At 44.0% G+C, this 20,761-nt stretch overlaps 1 protein-coding gene across 1 annotated transcript in view; it reads right to left on the bottom strand.

Moving 5' to 3' along the window:
- The window catches only part of LOC128136235 (proprotein convertase subtilisin/kexin type 5-like), a 277,385-nt gene that overhangs the window by 79,550 nt on the left and 177,074 nt on the right, over nucleotides 1–20,761 (bottom strand). The window contains exon 8 of the mRNA XM_052775477.1: nucleotides 12,693–12,905. Coding sequence (XP_052631437.1) covers nucleotides 12,693–12,905 — 213 coding nt within the window. The remainder of the gene's footprint in view (nucleotides 1–12,692; nucleotides 12,906–20,761) is intronic.

The following is a 20,761-nucleotide window of genomic DNA, read 5'->3' as shown; positions in this document are numbered from 1 at the left end:
AAACTTTGACAAAGATTTGTTGATTTGTAGTGTTTTGTTTTAAGAAACTAAGGAAACCGTTATGGACACCAGTTTGCTGCTTGGAAACCCCTTACCCTTCCCACCTCGATCTAATTATCGAGGATTCTAATCAGTAGAGTTAAGTGAGATTAACCAATGATTGTTTTAACATAAGAATATTAATAAGATGGTGTGACCGAAGGACCAATTATTAGAAAGGTTAAATTTAAGAATAGACATAGTATGCATTTTTATGTAAATTAATATAGATGATGGTGAGAATCATACTGCGCAGAATCACCTAAGAGAGGTCAAGAAGCGGACAAGTGAGGAAGACTATGGAAGACCACCAGAGACCTTCACTGCACCTGCGTGAAGAGACATTTACATATGCTAATGATTTATTGGAAAGTTAATGATTATGTATGACATTTTCCAGAAATTTAGTGAATATGTATAACAGGTGTGTATTTAACCTGCACAGTTAGAGTAGACAGGTGCACACGATAGGTGGAGCGATCCCCCGTGTGCCCAGCGCTGCAATAAAGGAGTGCCTGCTTCTTAACTTCTCATTGCTGTTAAGTTTTATTCCGGATTTTGGTAACGGTTCTGGTTTTGGTTTTTGTTTCAAGTTCTGCTTAAAGCAGAAGCTGGTCAGCAAGGTAGAAACATATCTTAAAAGAGAAAGAAATTCAGCAGATGACATGTGACATTGTTTTATGAAGAAAAGAAATAGGAGAAACAATAAGTACAGAGGTTATTTATAGAAGATGAGTAGTATAATAGGTTTAGAAATTATATCTGTGAGGGATTATCATATGTAAATTCATTAGGGCTTTAAGAAATTATCTGAAAAAGGAAGTCAAAGAAAAGATAATGCATTTGTGCAACATTTGATAAATTCAAGGCCCATATAGATAGCTATAGCTAGGTGGTACTTAACCTTTACTAGCTGTATGGTTCTGAGTGGGGAAATGATCTTCCAGCATTGTCTTATAGCATTCAAAATAGCAGAGAATAGGAAAAAATACCTTCACAGCTGTATGTCATTGGCTATTACTGTTATACTCACTCTGTTCTGAAAGATTACATCCATAAAATACATTTTTATGGTCTTTACCTAGCCTTCATTTGCCTTTGTCTCTGAGTGTGAGTTTCTATACTCGTGTCTGCACCTTGCAGCTGCTCTTGAAAACACCTAAAAATAATTCTAATTATTCTCTCTAAGTGTGTATGTAAAAGGCATACATCCAACTGCATCTGTGAAATGTTTGTATGTTTTGGGCATGTATAATGCATCCAAAGGTTGGAAACAGTCCATAATGGGCAAACATTTAATGTAATACAATTTGGTGCAGCATAAAGTCAAGTACATTTTGAGTATGTTACCTGAGCGACAGACTGCAGTACTCATGTAAGATGCTAACATCAGTGTGTGTTTCACTGTAACCATTAGCCCAAATTGTTACAGACCAGAAGTTGCTGTCATTTACTTTAGTCCAAAGTCAGTAAAAAAAAGCTCCATGTGGAAAACAGAGTTGTGTAGATGAAATTATGCAATCAGCTAACTATGATTGTACAAGACTGAAAAAAAGCCCCAAACTAGAAAATGTCCTAAAATTATGTTACATATTTGTAATAAACAATTATAAAAGCATGTAGGAATGAAAAAGGAAAAAAAGTCATCAGGCAGTTATAAAAGTGTGGGTGCTTCTATTGATCCATATTGAAGCCAAAATATTATTCTAGAAATTTGTACTTGTCCCTTTCTAGTCCACAAAATGAGTGTCTAACATTTGGTGATTAGTTATCCACATCATAATAAATTCTGCAAAAAATTGGATAGAAAAAAAGAAAAGAAAAAAAAGATATTAGAACTGGAGGAATGCAATGAAAAATAAGTAGTAACTGGAGAATCTGACATTATAAAGTAGTAGCCGTGCACTGTCTCTTAATATCAGATCTGTATTTCTGTACTACTACATTGCAGAATCTCATATGACATCTGAGTTTTTTCTCATTTACATGAGAATGAATTCATATAATTTTAATTGTAAATCCCTGTATTGGGTCAGCTGGGATGGAGTTAACTTCCCCCATAGCAGCCCTCATAGTGCTGTGCTCTGTATTGGTAGCTAGAAAGGTGTTGATAACACACCAGTGTTTTGGCAACTGCTGAGCAGTGCTCACAAAGCATCAAGGCTGTGTCTCTAACCCGCCCCCTGCCCACAAAGGCCAGTAGGCTGGGGTTGGTGTCCTGGTTTCAGCTGGGATAGAGTTAACTGTCTTCCTAGTAGCTGGTACAGTGCTATGTTTTGAGTTCAGAGCGAAGAATGTTGATAACACTGATGTTTTCAGTTGTTGCTCAGTAGTGTTTAGACTAATGTCAAGGATTTTTCAGCTTCTCATGCCCAGCCAGTGAGAAAGCTGGAGGGGCACAAGAAGTTGGCACAGGACACAGCCAGGGCACCTGACCCAAACTGGCCAACGGTGTATTCCATACCATGTGACGTCCCATCCAGTACAGAAACGGGGAAGTGGGGGGCAGGGATTCGCCGCTCGGGGGACTGGCTGGGTGTCGGTCGGCGGGTGGTGAGCAATTGCACTGCGTATCATTTGTACATTCCAATCCTTTCATTATTGCTGTTGTCATTTTATTAGTGTTATCATTATCATTATTAGTTTCTTCTTTTCTGTTCTATTAAACCGTTCTTATCTCAACCCACGGGTTTTGCTTCTTCTCCCGATTTTCTCCCCCATCCCACTGGGTGGGGGGGAGTGAGTGAGCGGCTGCGTGGTGCTTAGTTGCTGGCTGGGGTTAAACCACGACAGTTGGGCAAGAGGTTGGGAGGGGACATAGCCTGGACAGCTGACCTAAACTGACCAAAGAGATATGCCATACCATACTACGTCGTGCTCAGCAATAAAAGCTAAGAGAAAGGAAGAGGGGAGGGGGGCATTCTTTATTAAGGAGTTTGTCTTCCGAAGCAACCACTATGCGTACTGAGGCCCTACTTCCCAGGAAGTGGATGGACATCACCTGCTGATGGGAAGTAGAGAATAAATTTTTTTTGTTTCCTTTGCTTCTGTGTGTGGCCTTTGCTTTTCTTTATTAGACTGCCTTTATCTCAATCCACGAGTTTTTCATCTTATTTTCTCCTCCTGTCCTGCTGAGGAGGGGGAGTGATAGAGCAGCTTGGTGGGCACCTGGTGGCCAGCCAAGGTCAACCCACCACAGTCCTTTTTGGCACTAAATGTGGGGCACAGGACAACAGCTGTTTTGAATTGAGTCTCCTATAGCTATAGTAGTTATTAAGTGGCAAGATCCTGTGCGGGTCATGGAGTTTGCTGGCTGCATTGCTTATCTCTATTTTGCTGAGCTTGGGAGCATGTTAGTACAAACAATGGCTATGCGCTTGGCCCTGGCATTGATGCCCTTACTGTCCTGGGGGAGCTGTCTTGTGGAGAGGATGAGGGAATGCACCTCCCTCTTCCCATCCGGGATTGCTGTGGGTGGTTTTATTGCGCAGGCTACCAAGGTCCTTGTTCACCCTTATGTGAGTTGTTTAATACTAACACTTAACACTGTTGGCATATTGTCAGCTTTGTGGAATCTGGTTTCATCCCGGTATAAGAGGAGACAACTTTTGGGTGAGACAATACTGCAACATGCCCTGAGGCAGCCAGTCCCTGGGTGACAGGGTGTGTGGAAGGATTTGGGCAGGTATGTAGGGTGGTTATCACCTCCCATAGCCTGGGATTTTATACGAGAACAGGCAAGTAATCCCGGTAAACTGACACACCACCTGAAAGAAGGGTGCCTTGCCTACCCCAATGAAAACCAGCAGCTCCTAACACTGTACTGGGGCTTGACCTGTGCCTATCAAGCCACGGTTCAGTACTATCAATCAGAGGACTGTGCTTAAGACAGGGACTCAAAACACCTTTGAGAATGCCATGATTGAGACTGGGATACAAACTACATCTAAGTACATGATAATTGAGACAGGGACACAAACCACATCTGAGGACACCATAGTTGAGATATGGACCGAAACCCCAACTACAGTAATTGCCCCAGTAGTGAGAAAGAAACAGTGGACATGGAGGTCAATGGGTCCATATCATCAATTAGTCAGGAAGGAGGAGGAAGGGTCTGATCAAGAAGCTGGTCCTTCAGCAAAGAAATGGGAGGAAGGAGTGAGAGAAATCACCCAAGAGGCAGAAACTACCTAGTCCCTGACCTCAAAAGAACTTTGAGACATGCAGAAAGGTAACGGTCACTAGCCAGCTGCTGTCTGGCTGCTCCAATGCTGGGATAGCAGGGCAAATAGTCAGCAAGTGGAAGGTAAGGAAGCCCAACAGCTGGGGTCCCTTGCTAGAAACCGGGGAATTGAGAGAGGAATTGGAAAAGAGGCAGCAATTTGCAGTCTCTGGAGGCAGCTCCCATCAAGTGTGGTGGGGTGGGGTGAGAAGCAGCAAAGGCCTTGACTCTGTGTAAGCACTGCTCAGCAATAACGAAAACATCTCTGTATTATCAACACTGTTTTCAGCACAAATCTAAAACAGAGTTCCATACCAGCTACTATGAAGAAAAATAACTCTACCCCAACCAAAACCAGCACAGAGGGCAAGATATCCTTTCAAGGACAGTCTTGTGAATTACCAAGGAAAGTGGACTAGCACTGCGGAAGACATCCAGTACCTGAGAGAATTAGCAGTGCTGGAAGTCATCTATAGTGATCTAGACAACGATGAGGTCTCCAAAGATCTGGATGATGTCCTATGCATACAGGCCTGTGGTGGGTTGACCCTGGATGGATGCCAGGTGCCCACCAAAGCTGTTCTATCACTCCCCCTCCTCAGCTGGACAGGGGAGAGAAAATATAACAAAGGGCTTGTGGGTCGAGATAAGGACAGGAGAGATCACTCACCAATTACCATCACAGGCAAAACAGACTCAGCTTGGGGAAAATTAACTCAATTTATTACAAATCAAGCAGAGTAGGGTAATGAGAAATAAAACCAAATCTCAGAACACCTTCCCTCCACCCCTCCCTTTTTCACGGGCACAACTTCACTCCCGGATTCTCTACCAACCCCCCCCAGCGGCGCAGGGGGACGGGGAATGGGGTTTATGGTCAGTTCATCACACGTTATTTCTTCCGCTTCATCCTCCTCAGGGGCAGGACTCATCACACTCTTCCCCTGCTCCAGCGTGGGGTCCCTCCCACGGGAGACAGTCCTCCACGAACTTCTCCATCGTGGGTCCTTCCCACGGGCTGCAGTTCTTCACGAACTGCTCCAGCATGGGTCCTTTCCACGGTGTGCAGTCCTTCAGGAGCACACTGCTCCAGCGTGGGTCCCCCACGGGGTCACAAGTCCTGCCAGAAAACCTGTTCCGTGGGCTCTTCTCTCCACAGAGCCGCAGGTCCTGCCAGGAGCCTGCTCCAGCGTGGGCTTCCCACAGGGTCACAGCCTCCTTTGGGCATCCACCTGCTCTGGCGTGGGGTCCTCCATGGGCTGCAGGTGGATATCTGCTCCACCGTGGACCTCCATGGACTGCAGGGGGACAACCTGCCTCATCATGGTCTTCTCCACAGGCTGCAGGGGAATCTCTGCTCCGGTGCCTGGAGCATCTCCTCCCCCTCCTTCTTCACTGACCTTGGTGTCTGCAGGGTTGTTTCTCTTACATGTTCTCACTCCTCTCTCCGGCTGCTGTTTTCTGTCTGTCCCGCAACTTTTTTTCCTTCTTAAAAATGTTATCACAGAGGCGTTACCACTATCGCTGATTGGCTCGGCCTTGGCCGGCGGCGGGTCCGTCTTAGAGCCGGCTGGTATTGGCTCTGTCGAACACAGGGGAAGCTTCCAGCAGCTTCTTACAGAAGCCACCCCTGTAACCCCCCCCACCCGCTACCAAAACCTTGCCACACAAAGCCAATACAATTCTTGTGAATTACCAAGGAAAGTGGACTAGCACTGTGGAAGGCATCTAGTACCTGAGAGAATTAGCAGTGCTGGAAGTCATCTATGGTGATCTAGACAACGATGAGGTCTCCAAAGATCTGGATGATGTCCTGTGCATACAGGCCACATGGAGGAAGGTGGTCCAAAATGCCCCAGTGTCATATTCTAACAGCTTGGCAACAATTCCTAGCTCTAAAACTTTGAAGAAAATCTCTGTCCCTCCTCATCCCCATGGGCCAGTGCCTCGGCTGTCAGGGACACCCCATGGAGTCAGTCCCCTCCTGCTTCAGTCAGAAGGAAAGGGAGCCCCAAGTGCATATCGTATGGCACACTCTGGTTCTTCCTGCGTGGCTAGGGGAAGGACATGAGGAAGTGGGATGGTAAGCTGGAAGCCCATGTATGTGAACTGAGGGGGAAGAGACCTGCTAAATACGGGTCACCCAAGAAGGCTGTCAGCTTAGTAGCTGTAGAGACACAAGAAGACAATCAGCGACCTCCCAGACATAGAAGAACTGAAATCACCTCCCTTGATGCTGGTGAGGGGACTTCTGGTCTGGCACTGCAAGGGTCAGACAGTGAATACTCTGACCAGGAACAGGAACAGAGAGGAACAGGAACAGAGAGGGTCCCTGCCTTTAGCCAGGAGGAGGAAAAGGATGACCGGGTATACTGGACTGTGTGGATTCAATGGCCTGGCACATCAGGGGCCCCTCACTACAGGAAAGACATTGAGGTGTTGGAGCGTGTCCAGAGAAGGGCAACAAAGCTGGTGAGGGGCCTGGAGCACAAGTCTTGTGAGGAGTGGCTGAGGGAACTGGGGCTGTTTAGTTTGGAGAAAAGGAGGAGGCTGAGGGGAGACCTTATCACTCTCTACAACTACCTGAAGGGGGGGTTGTAGTGAGGCGGGTGCTGGTCTCTTCTGTCAGGTGGCTGGAGATAGGACAAGAGGAAATGGCCTCAAGTTGCGGCAAGGGACGTTTAGGTTGGATATTAGGAAAAATTTCTTTACTGAAAAGGTTGTCAGGTATTGGAACAGGCTGCCCAGGGAAGTGATTGAGTCACCATCCCTGGAGGTATTCAAAAAGCACGTAGACAAGGCACTTCAGGACATGGTTTAGTGGGCATGGATGATGGTTGGACTCGATGATCTTGAAGGTCTTTTCCAACCTAAATGATTCTATGATTCTATGATCAGACCCTCTGTTGTGGAGTTGCTGCGTGTCGAAGAACAGCAGGTGCTGATTGCTACCGTGATGGCACACCAATGATATTATTGCACCAACCGAGACTCCCTGGCTCCCATCCATGAGCTGATTCATCAGTTGGAGAGCCAAGGAGTCATCAGCAAGACTCACTCAGCTTTTAATAATCTCATATGGCCAGCGCCAAGTCTACTGGAGAGTGGAGGTTAATAGTAGACTATCGTGGCCTGAATGAAGTCACGCCACCACTGAGTGCTACTGTACCAGACATGCTAGAACTCCAATATAAACTGGAGTCAAAGGCAGCCACGTGGTATGCTACAATTGACATTGCCAATGCATTTTTTTATCAATTCCTTTGGCAGCAGAGTGCAGGCCACAGTTTGCTTTCATGTGGATGGGTGTCCAATACACCTTGAATTGACTGCCCCAGGGGTGGAAGCACAGTCCTACCATTTGCCATGGACTAATCCAGACTGCACTGGAACAGGGTGATGCCTCTTAACATCTACAATACATAGATGACATCATCGTGTCAGGAAACAAAGCAGAAGAACTGTTTGAGAAGGGAAGAAGAATAATCCAGATTCTTCTGAAAGCTGGTTTCACTATAAAAAGAAGCCAGGTCAAGAGACCTGCACAGGAGATTTAGTTCTTGGGAGTAAAATAGCAGGATGGATGTCTTCATGTCCCTATGGATGTGATCAATAAGATAGCAACTATGTCTCCACCAGCTAACAAGAAACACAAGCTTTCCTAGGCCTTGTGGGATTCTGGAGAATGCATATTCCAGGTCATAGTCAGCTTGTGAGCCCTCTCTATTGAGTGACCTGAAAGAAGGACTATTTTGAGTGGGGCCCTGAGCAACAGCAAGCCTTTGAGAAGATCAAACAGGAGATAGCTGGTGTAGTAGCCCTTCGGCCTGTCCGTACAGGACCAGCTGTGCACAATGTGCTCTACACTGCAGCTGGGGAGCATGGTCTTACCTGGAGCTTCTGGCAGAAAACACCAGGAGAAACCCGAAGTTGACCTCTGGGGTTTTGGAGCCGGGGGTATCGAGGATCAGAAGCCCACTACACCCCGACTGAAAAAGAGATACTAGCAGCATATGAGGGGGTTCGAGCCGCTTCAGAAGTTGTTGGTATGGAAGCACGTCTCCTCTTGGCCTGTGCTACACTGGATGTTCAAAGGAAACATCCCCTCTTCACATCACACAACTGATGCTACATGGAGTAAGTGGGTAGCATTGATAATGCAATGGGCTCAAGTGGGGAACCCCAAATGCCTAGGAATCCTGGAAGAGTTCAAGTGGCTGGACATCGCCTGCTTATGGGAAGTAGAGAATAAAATTTTTTTTGTTTCCTTTGCTTCCATGTGTGGCCTTTGCTTTTCCTTATTAAATGGCCTTTATCTCGAGCCACAAGTTTTTAATCTGATTTTCTCCTCCTGTCTTGCTGAGGAGGGGAGTGATAGAGCAGCTTGGTGGGCACCTGGCAGCCAGCCGAGGTTAACCCACCACAGATACATAATACATGGTTTAGCATGGCATGATTACTAGGTCTCACAATATAAGCATATATAAAGAGCCTTGTTTCTAATCACTAGGAAGATTTAGTTCTTGGCCTTAATATGATTTAAAGATTTTTTCAAAAGCCTGGAAGAAAACACCAGCAACTTCTGATAAATTCATACTTGTAGAAACATTGGCAAAAGAGAAAGTGATGATGAGGGCAGGTCTAGATTGAGTACCAAATCAGTACTGCCAATGGTAAATGGCCCACTAAAGAGACCATACCTACTCTCATATCTACCCTCAGAGTAACAAATCTGAAAAAGAAAGACTAGAAAGAGCTCTGAACGTGATTTGGGAGTCACACAATGATGAACACGTAACATGACAGTGAGGCTAACATCTCATTCAGCTTTAATGTATAAAGAGAGGAGAACTGAGCTGGCACGCACAGACACACATTACCCTGTGTATCTGGCACTGATGTAATTTCTACTGCAATGGTGTGTCCAGTTTGGGCACCCAAAGCCCATAAAATGGGAGAGGGTTAAGAAGAAAACATGCCTTATATATAATGATGCAAGGAGCTTGACTTCATTTATCAAAGATGATTAATTGAAGATTTGATCAGACTACATGGGCTAAATGAAAGAAGTCAGACAACTGAAGTGCTCTTCACATGAGCAATAAAATGTGACAAGACCAAATGCCTAGAAATAGAAACTAGAAGAGCTCAGATAGCAAACAAGTGAAAAATTTTAATTGGAATGGGTAAACAACTTACCCTAGATTTTAGTGGATTTTCTGTCACTGGAAATTTTGAAAGCAAGATAGGATGTGTTTGTAAAAATTATACTTGAGTTGACTATAACTATGGGATTTGAAGGATTCAGGGAAGTCCTATAGACTGCGTTATGCAAGGGGTCAAACTGGAGAAACACAATCATCTCTGCTCACCTTACATTGTATTAGCCTTACTTAAACATGAAAAAGAAGTTAGTGAAGGTCTTTTAAAGGACAGTAGAGGAAATCATAGAATCATAGTATCGTTTGGGTTGGAAGGGACCTTTAAAGATCATCTAGTCCAACCCTCCTGCCATGGGCAGGGACATTTTCAATGAGATCAGGTTGCTCAAAGCCCCATCCAACGTGGCCTTGAACACTTCCAATGATGGGGCATCCACAACTTCTCTGGGCAACCTGCTCCAGTGTCTCACGACCCTTATCTTAAAAAATTTCTTCCTTATGTCCAATCTAAATCTACCCTTTTTTAGTTAAAGACTGTTAGTCCTTGTCCTGTCACTACAGGCCTTGGTAAAAAGTCTCTCTCTCTCTTTCTTATAAGCCCCCTTTATACATTGAAAGGCTGCAATAAGGGGTCCTTGGAGCCTTCTCAGACAACTGCGACAGTCAGCTTGGTGTCATCTGCAAACTTGCTGAGGGTGCACTCAATCCCACTGTCTATGTCAGTGATGAAGATATTAAACAGTACTGGTCCCAGTACGGACCCTTGAGGGACACCACTCATTACTGGTTTCCACTTGGACATTGAGCCATTGACTGCAACTCTTTGCACATGGCCCCGAATTTTTAGCCACAAGCTCTCAACCTGTTCATCGTTGTTTTTCAAAGACAGCTGTATGCAGTCAATCCATTTTTTTTACATAGAGGGCAACCCTCCCACCTCTCCTTCCTTGCCTGTCCCTTCTGAACAGTTTATAGCCATTGATTGCAGTGCTCCAGTCGTGTGATTTGTCCCAGCAAGTTTCAGTGATAGCGATTAGATCACAGCTTTCTAGCTGCACAGTGGCTTCCAACTCCTCTTGGTTGTTACCCATACTGCGTGCATTGGTATGTAGGCACTTCAGTTGGGCTATTGACTGTGTCATCTTTTTAGAGTAATACATCCTAATTCCTTTGAAGCTTTTCACAGGTGTTCCCCCTGTTGGTTCCTAACACATCAGCAGCCCCTAGCTCTTCTCTGTTGCTTAAAACTCCATCCCCTCCCCCCACCGAGTCTAGTTTAAAGCTCTCCTTACAAGTCTGGCTAGCTTGTTGGCAAAAACCTTCTTGCCCCACTTGGTCAGGTGAATCTCATCAGCTCCCAACAGACCTGGCTTCTCAAAGGTAGATCCATGATCATAGAAGCCAAGACATTTAATCACAGAAGTGAGGACTGCTAGGAAATGGAGTAATTTCTTTTCTTTGTTATTGTTTACCAGGGAGAACAAGAGACATGCCAGGAGAGATAAAGAGATAAGGTTTCTGTGGAAAGAAGCAAGTAAAGAACAGAAAAATTACTGGAAAAAAGAGGTACTTCAGAACAAGTTGAAAACAAAAAATTAGATCATATGAAAATAAGGAAGGTTCCAAGAAGGGATGACCAGCATCCCAGAATCCTGAAAGACAAAGCAGACTATTAAAAAAAATAGCTGCAAGTATTTTTAACTTCTCTCTGACAGAAAAGGACATATCTACTATGGACCAGAAAGAAACTAATATCAAACCCGTGCTTAAGAAGACAACATTTGGAAAAAAAAAACCAAACCTAAATTTTCTGATCAGGAAGAAATTAAGATCTTCAAGTTATACACCAGAATAAATAAGCTTGGAAGAAGACCATGATCAGCAAACCTGATTAATCCTAATACAAGAGTGTAAAAGGCTAAAAGGAATTGTATGACTATTGAAAAGCATATTAAATCCACTCAATTTGCAAAAGCAGATATACCATAGCATACAAATACTAACGGTATCAATAGATTATCAAACAGAATTAATAACAATTCCTGACTTTCCAGCCAAAATGAGAACATAATGGAAAATGGATGCAGATTGTTTAGGAATGAGATGAGAAACAGTACAGGAAAGATGAGGTTAACCTTGCTTACAAAATATCAGCTACCAGGAACAGGCAGCAATATGAATAATACTGGATCCAAATAAACCTGAGAAAATAGAGAGGTAAGCATGAAAACTGCTTTTAAAATCATGTATGTAAAGTATGAAAACTAATGAGATTTGGATTAAAAAAAAAGGAAAGGAGGGTATGTTCTGAAGCCTATTGACAGGCTGCAAGATATTGGTGTAAAGGACTGAGATAAGAACTTTGTCTCGCCATTGCTTGATTAATGTTGGCTCTGCCTACATGCTCTGGCTGGCCTTGCGATGGGAAGATAAGCAGCAAAAACAGGCTTATCCTTGAACAGTCACAATGATAACGGCAGTGATTTGTGCATGGCACTTAGAGGGAGATACGACCCCCTAAACGAGGTGTCCGCATGCGAAGCCTCCGAGGCGGACGTGCCGTTACCATGGCCATCTAGTTTGAGCAAAACTGCTGAAAAGCAACCGTAAAGCCTACTAGCGGGACTGCATAAAACAGGTACTAGGCAAGTACGGGCAGAGCTCTTCCCACCGAAGAAGAGGATCGACGGGACGCCGCTGGATCCACGGTGGTGACTATCACTTGCTTTTCTTAAGGAAAACTCTGCTTCTTTTCCCCCTTTTCCATCATTTCCCTCTTTTCTCTTTTGTAAGCAATAAAATGAATTAACCTTTGAATATCAACATTTGATCTCGTTTGAGTCTTAATCTCGCTTCGGGTGTATCTGACTCACACACACACCCCTTTCCGTACCTTCGGAACGGGACAATTGGTCAAGAAACAAATCTGTTTTGCTGGTAGTAGTAGGATCTTTGAAAGCATCACTTAGAGCTGGCAGCAATTTGGTGAGCGGAAAAACCTAATATGAATTAGGCATATCTATATTGCATCAGACAGCAACATGCAGAGATACCCATGTTAGCTTCAAATTACTAGCTTTGGGACTGTGATAGTATGGTGATACCAACTTAGTAACACACCTGGGCAAACTAAGCTTGTCCAAATATGATTTTTTTTTCTAAAGCAATCCATTCATTAGCGTAAATAAGTAATCTCTTTCCCTCCCCCAAAAGTTACTATACAAAATACAAACCTAACTACATAGAAGTAATAAAAAAAACCATACTATTTTCCTGTCGTAGGATTCCCCGCTGCTGTATGTTGTAGCTAGCGTGGATGCACATTCTTCCAGATACCATGGCTTCTTCCCACTTTCAGCTGTGCTGCTTATGGAAATAGTGTAGATGCTATTGGTGTAGCCATCACAGGAGCAATGGTCTCGACTCCTTCCACCATTTCCAGATGCCCAAACAAAGACTGAACCTAAACCTCTTCGTCCCTGTATAAAAATGATACAAAAGATTTAATTAACAGTTGTTCTTATTTCCCTAACCTAAGTAAATAAATAGCTTCCCCCCCCCCCAAAAAAGACATTTGATGAGACAGAGACAATAAAACAAAAGAGCTCACTGAGAAGGACCTGAAATAAAAATGGATCTAGTAAAGTTCAGAGTCTGATATCAAAAAAATCAGAAAATGAGTGGGATGAACACAGCTTTAGAAACAACTTTTATGCAGCTTCTCTTTGTTGCTCAGCATCTATGCTATGCAGCCTTACCAAGAAAGAGGTGCTGAAAACTCAGAGCAGGCATTAAAACATCATACTGGATTGCAACTAAACCCCTTTGTAATGCATGGTACCTTTTCTTTATTAGGGATCTCTCAGTTGCTTCCTCTTGGATTACTTGGTGGTACTAGGTATTGTTTGGGCAGCATTATATACTGTGAACCACAATGTTGTGGTTTCACAGATATTATAAATCACAGAATATCTGAGGTGGGATGGAAACTCTGGAGGTCATGTAGTCCAACCCATCTAGTTAGTTATAAATGCTAAATGCACAACACAATATATAAGCAAAAATGGACAAAAAGTTCCTTATAAATCTATTATCATTAAGCACTAAAGTGTCAATTCAGCAAGATATTTTAAATATATGAATAGTTGGGCAAGTTACTTAAGCATATTATAGAATCATAGAATCATTTCGGTTGGAAAAGACCTTCAAGATCATCGAGTCCAACCATCAACCATGCCCCCTAAACCATGTTCTGAAGTACCCTGTCCACTCGCTTTTTGAATACCTCCAGGGATGGTGACTCAACCACTTCCCTGGGAAGCCCATTCCAATACCTGACAACCCTCTCAGTAAAAAAATTTTTCCTAATATCTAACCTAAATCTCCCTTGCCTCAACTTGGGGTTGCTGTGACCCAAGTGCAGGAACCGGCACTTGGCCTTGTTGAACTTCATACGATTGGCCTCAGCCCATTGATCGAGCCTGTCCAGATCTCTTTGTAGAGCCTCCCTACCCTCAAGCAGATTGACCCTGCCTCCCAACTTGGTGTCGTCTGCAAACTTGCTGAGGGTGCACTCAATCCCCTCATCCAAATCATCAATAAAGATATTAAACAGAACAGGGCCCAACACCAAGCCCTGGGGAACACCACGTGTGACCCGCCGCCAACTGGATTTCACCCCATTCACCACTACCCTCTGGGCTCGGCCATCCAGCCAGTTTTTCACCCAGTGAATAGTGCACTTATCCAGGCCACGAGACGCCAGCTTCTCAAGGAGTATGCCATGAGAGACAGTGTCAAAGGCCTTGCTGAAGTCAAGGAAAATGACATCCACAGCCTTTCCCTCATCCACTAGGCGGGTCACCTGGTCATAGAAGGAGATCAGGTTGGTCAAGCAGGACCTGCCTTTCATAAACCCATGCTGACTGGGCCTGATCCCCCTCTTTTCCTGGAGTTGCCATGTGACTGCTCTCAAGACAAACCGTTCCATAATCTTCCCGGTACCGAGGTCAGGCTGACAGGCCTGTAGTTCCCCGGATCCTCCCTCCGACCCTTCTTATAAATGGGAGTCACATTGGCAAGCCTCCAGTCCTCTGGGACCTCCCCTGTTGACCAGGAACGCTGATAGATGATAGAGAGTGGCTTGGCAAGGACCTCAGCCAGTTCCCTCAGTACTCTTGGATGGATCCCATCAGGTCCCATAGATTTGTGAGTGTCCAGATGGCGTAACAGGTCCCTAACTAATTCCTCCTGGATTAAGGGGGGTATGTTATGCTCTTCATCCTTACCTTCCAGCTCATGGGGTGGAGTACCCTGAGGATGACTGGACTCACTATTAAAGACTGAGGCAAAGAAGGCATTAAGTACCTCGGCCTTTTCCTCATCACTGGTTGCTACGTTCCCTTCTGTATCCATTAAAGGAAAGATATTCTCCTTGGGATTCTTTTTACTGTTAACATATTTGTAAAAACATTTTTTGTTGTCCCTTACGATAGTGGCCAGATTTAGTTCTAGCTGAGCTTTCGCCTTTCTAATTTTCTCTCTGTATGATCTAACAAGATCCCTGTACTCCTCCCAAGTTGCCCGCCCTTTCCTCCAGAGATGATAAACTCTCCTTTTTTTCTTAAGTCCTAGCAAAAGCTCCCCATTCAGCCAGGCCGGTCGTTTTCCTCGGCGGTTCGACTTGCGGCACATGGGAATAGCCTGGTCCTGAGCCATTAAGATTTCCTTCTTAAAGAACGTCCATCCCTCCTGGACCCCTTTGCCCTTCAGGACCGTCTCCCAAGGGACTCTCTCAACCAGTGCCTTGAAGAGGCCAAAGTTAGCCCTCTGGAAGTCCATAGTGGTGGTTTTGCTGACCACCTTCTTTGCCTCACCAAGAATATTCATAATTTCAAATGCGGACTTACAATACGTAACCTCGCCTTGATATTTTCTTAATACACCAAAGTTAAGCAGTGTCCAAATGAATCAAAACATATTTTTGTTGGTGCTAGTACTCTTAAGTAGGCATTGATATGAAAACTGAAGCTGATCAGCAACCTATATTGCTGATATATGGGAAGTGGGACTTGCTGATATTTGGGAACTGCAATTGGGGTTTTCTTAATTTATATTTACACATTTCATGCAAATAAATTAAACTGTGATTCATGGAACTGCATAGTCTACATTAATTATCAACACTCACTATCTGGAAGCACTCTACCATTCAGATGGAAAGATTCACCAAAGGACTAACCTTGTCTTTGATTATGCCAAATTACATCACCTTTTCTTGTATGACAATCTCTCATAGCAATGGAGCATCCCCTTAAGTAACAATTAAGCTGTCACATTTATACCTCATTTGTTTGCAGCTTATCATGTAATACCTACCTGGTCTCTGTAAGTGGTAGGCCCACTCCTGTAAGTGTTAAGTTAATGACATAAGGCATAAAACAGCACTTTTGTATTGGGTTTGCGTGGCAAGGTTTTGGTAGCAGGGGGGCTACAGGAGTGGCTTCTGTGAGAAGCTGCTAGAAGCTTCCCCCATGTCTGATAGAGCCAATGCCAGACAGCTCCAAGACGGACCCACCACTGGCCAAGGCTGAGCCAATCAGCAACTCTGGTAGCACCTCTGTGATAACATATTTAAGAAGGGGGGGGAAAAAAGCTGCACAGCAGCAATTGAAGTCAGGAGAGAGGAGTGAGAATATGTGAGAGAAACAACTCTGCAGACACCAAGGTCAGTGAAGAAGGAGGGGGAGGAGGTGCTCCAGGCACCAGAGCAGAGATTCCCCTGCAGCCCATGGTAAAGACCATAGTGAGGACCCACACTGGAGCAGTTCATGAAGAACTGCAGCCCATGGGAGGGGCCCCACACTGGAGCAGGGGAAGAGTGTGAGGAGTCCTCCCCCTGAGGAGGAAGGAGCAGCAGAGACAATGTGTGATGAGCTGACTGCAACCCCCATTCCTCGTCCCCCTGTGCTGCTCGGGGAGAGGAGGTAGAGAAAATCAGGAGTGGAGTTGAGACTGGGAAGAAGGGAGGGGTGGGGGGAAGGTGTTTTAAGATTTGGGTTTATTTCTCATTATTCTACTCTGATTTGATTGGTAATAAATTAAGGTAATTTCCCCAAGTCGAGTCTGTTTTGCCTGTGACGGTAATTGGCGACTGATCTCTCCCTGTCCTTATCTCAACCCATGAGCCTTTCGTTATATTTTCTCTCCCCTGTCCAATTGAGGAGGGGGAGTGATAGAGCAGCTGTGGTGAGCACCTGGCATCCAGTCAGGGTCAACCCACCACAACTTTCTGTGCATGAATTAATTGCTTGGACATGTGGGGAGGTTTTTTTGTTTGGTTCTAAACAGAGTGCATTTTTGTACCAGAAATGACAAAAAGACAGATGTTGGACATCTAACTGGTCAACCTTAAACAATTAGCAATTCAAACATAAATTTAATCCAGATGCACAGAGGGGTTTTATTAGTGCATGTTGTGCTGAGCATAGCAGAACCTACAGCAATATAAGACAAAAAAACCTCACAGTTCACAATCCAATCTTGAATTCTCAAACACTGATGAATATCATTTTTTGAGTTTCATAAAAGTATAGTACCTGGAGAGACTCTTCTCTCCAGCAAAATAAGTTAAATATAAAATTCTCCTGGCTAGTGTTTACATAAGGTTATGTCTCTAAAATCCAACTTCTCATTAAAAAAACCAAAACATTTCAATTGGAGAAAAAAATCCCAGTGTGCCAAGTTAAATGTATTATGAAATGCACATTCTCCAGACAAGATCAGGCTAAACATACAGGAAGTGTGACTATTTCAACTTCTTTTCTTCCTTTGGTTGTTCTTAGCTACTATGCTGATAAAATGATACAAAATAATAAACTTTTTTTGTTGTTTTAAAAGACAACCTTTATGAAGTGTTTTATTCGTATCTTGCAGCTCTCCTTCCCCACATTATGAACTCTTGCCAAATCAAAATCCCCTTTTGGTTTGGGGTTCTTGTTCTGCACAAAATGTAGTCCTGCTGAATACATGCCCCTGGATGTTAGAAATTCTGCAATGCAGTATTTAAAAATAATAAACACCAATGTACATAGTAATAATAATGACAGGTCTTTAAAAATAACTAGCAGTTATTTGCACCCAAATTGACCTTTACATACTAAGTTTTTTTGTAAACAATTGATAAAAAATATTTCTTCAAAATTAATGTTTTCTGCAAATATATAAAGTATCATCATCTCTGTTGTTTCAATAAAAAATAAGTACCAGATGCACCGACTAAAGGAAAAAAGTATTCTCTAATACATACAAAGAAAGAATTCCAGTTCCTCTAACACATTGCAATGCAGCATGTTTACAAACTCAACATTTCACAGAAAACAACAGCACTTCAGTCTAGAAAATGTGCTAAATATCTTGTTCCTAAAAGCTATTTGGCGAAGAAAAAGGCAGCCTTACAAAAAAAATAAGACCCCAAGGGTTCCATTTTGAAAGGAAAAAAAAATGTTTCACCAACAACTAAAACTTGCTATCAACCTACTCAGAGTCCAATTTGGTAGCACATTTCTTGGGAAAAACTATTGTGCCCAAAATACAGTTGAAGACCTTAAATGAAAAGTGTTTGGACTCAGGTCATTGGCAGAAAAGCCCCAGTGCTGAAACTGCACCTGTAAAAGCATGGCACAAGAGTCCTGGGACATTCCCACTTTTTTCTGCTAGTACCACCTTTTCCTTGGTTGGAAAGTTGCAAGGGGGATAAGTGATATGAAAGGTCTTTTTTTTTTTCAGTGCAAGAGCATAGAAGGGTTAGCCTGCAAAATCCAGAGCCAGGATGAAAATTTTGGTAATAACATCTGCAGAATTTCCTAACACTATTAAAAGAACATCCTCCACTCCAAGTGCATGCATCTCTGTGTGCGCGTGTGTGCACACAACTTTATGAGTGAATGCCTTACTGGTACTGGCAGGTACCATTATAAGGTAGAGGTCTTCACACATTGGTCTAAAAGGAAAATCAGCAGCCTGCATATTTGTAAGTTGATTCTAACACACTTCTACTTAATAAATACAGTTTCCATCTACCAGGTTATACTGGGTTTACACGGCAAGGTTTTGATAGCGAGGGGGCTACAGGGGTGGCTTCTGTGAGAAGATGCTGGAAGCTTCCCCCATGTCCAATAGAGCCAGTGCCAGCCAGCTCCAAGACTGACCTGCCACTGCCCAAAGCTGAGCCAATCAGTGACACTGATGGCACCTCTGTGATAACATATTTAAGAAAGGGTAAAAACCGATGCACAACAGCAGCTGTGAGAAAGAGGAGTGAGAAAAAATGTAAGAAAGAGAAACAACTATACAGACACCAAGGTCAGTGAAGAAGGATGGGGAGGAGGTTCTCTAGGTGCCAGAGCAGAGATTACCCTGCAGCCTGTGGTGAAGACCATGGTGACACACAGGTTGTCCCCTTGCAGCCCATGGAGGACCACATCAGAGCGGATATCCACACTGCAGCCCGTGGAAGACCCCACGATGGAGCAGGTGGATGTGCCCTGAAGGAAGCTGTGACCCCATGGAGAGCTTGTGCTGGAGCAGGTTCCTGGCAAGAACTGCGGCCCATGAAGACAAGCCCATGCAGGAGCAGGTTTTCTGGCAGGACCCCACGGGGGACCCATGCTGAAGCAGTCCATTCCTGAAGGACTGCGCTCCATGGAAAGGACCCATGCTGGAGCAGTTCGTGAAGAACTGCAGCCCGTGGGAAGGACCCACGCTGGAGCAGGGGAAGAGCATGAGGAGGAAGGAGCGGCAGAGACAATGCATAATGAACTGACCGCAACCCCCATTCCCCATCCCCTGTGCGCTGCCCAGGGGGAGGAGGTAGAAGAGCCAGGAATGAAGTCGAGCCTGAGAAGAAAGGAGGGGTGCGGGAAAGGTGTTTTAGTTTTGTTCTTATTTCTCACTATCCTACTCTGTTACAATTAATTGGCAATAAATTAAATTAATGTCCCCCAAGTCGAGTCTGCCTGTGACAGTAATTTCTGAGTGATCTCCATGTCCTTATCTCGACCCATGAGCTTTTCCATTGTATTTTCTCTCCCCTGTCCAGTTGAGGAGGGGGAGTGATAGAGCAGCTTGGTGGGCATCTGTCAGCCATCCAAGGTCATCCCACCACATAAGTACAGTTTAAGTCAGTGGAGCAAGATTTAATCACACTATTTTACAAAATTTAAACTGGTCTTTCATTTGGTGCTTTATAAGTCAAGCAGCCTTAATCCAGCCTGTGAAGCCTGAAGTTTTCCTGCCCATTTTGTGGGACAGGAACTGAATTCCCCAATAACCCTCTCTGTCTAGTGGGTGAGTTTTTCTGTCTCTGTGGAAGTTATCAAATTTACCAAAAGATGGGAGAGTAAATGTGAAGGAGCAGGAAACACAGAGGACAGAACCATTGACCTGGAGAAATTGGAGGAACAGGAGCTATAGTCAGAGAAACATAATTTGGCACCAATATGCTATAAATCCCACACCCAGGAGCAGAAAACATCATGCAAATATAAAATGGAGAGAGAGGGAGGGACAACCTAGGCACACCTAGGGTCTGAATGTTTGATTTCCTATGGTCTCCTTAATACTGTTGTAAAAATGTTTCCAAGAAAAAAAACTACTGACAGGAAGTAAGAATGATCATGGTGGGGAAGCTGGAAAAGGCAGCCCATGAGATGACTTCTTCCTTAAAAACTAATTCATAAAATGGAAATGTTCATAATTGAAGTTGTAGAGCAGGGTTCAGTATTCTGGAGACCTAAAAAATGTATTATGTGTGCACGATTTTAAGCCAGGCACCAAGGATCACAGCATCCTGCAAGATGCATCTACAAGAAGCAGCATCACTGTGCTTCCAGCTTCCACTCATTTCTGTACTCCCTGGGAGCTAGACACCACTGCCTCACATAGAGGCAAGATGATGCCAATCTGCTGACTAGCAGCATTTTGCTTTTGAGAAGCAGCATCTCCTAGCTCCTTCTGAGTTCTACCAGCACTTTTAGCCTCTAATTTGGGAATGAGAAATACAGTCTGGCACACCACCCTTAAAAGTCTGGTGACTCTTCTGTAGACTGTACAATGCTCTCACTTTAAAACAGGCATCACTCCAAAAGACATAATGGTAAGCTGAGAGTCCCAAACAGCAATTCTGAAGTATTATCAGAAGAAAATAGGCTCAAAGATTCTTTTTATTAAAATAGTCTCTTCTGTGGGTATCAAAAGCAAAAGCCCATGAACAAAAGGAGAAATTTCTGAGGCCATGAATTCTGTTGAGGTGTCCATGCTCTCAGAAAAATGCATC

Source organism: Harpia harpyja, chromosome W (assembly GCF_026419915.1).
Source record: "Harpia harpyja isolate bHarHar1 chromosome W, bHarHar1 primary haplotype, whole genome shotgun sequence".
NCBI classification, from domain to species: domain Eukaryota; kingdom Metazoa; phylum Chordata; class Aves; order Accipitriformes; family Accipitridae; genus Harpia; species Harpia harpyja.
The sequence above is the reverse complement of the archived record's forward strand: the minus strand, read 5'-3'. Positions and strand labels throughout refer to the sequence as shown.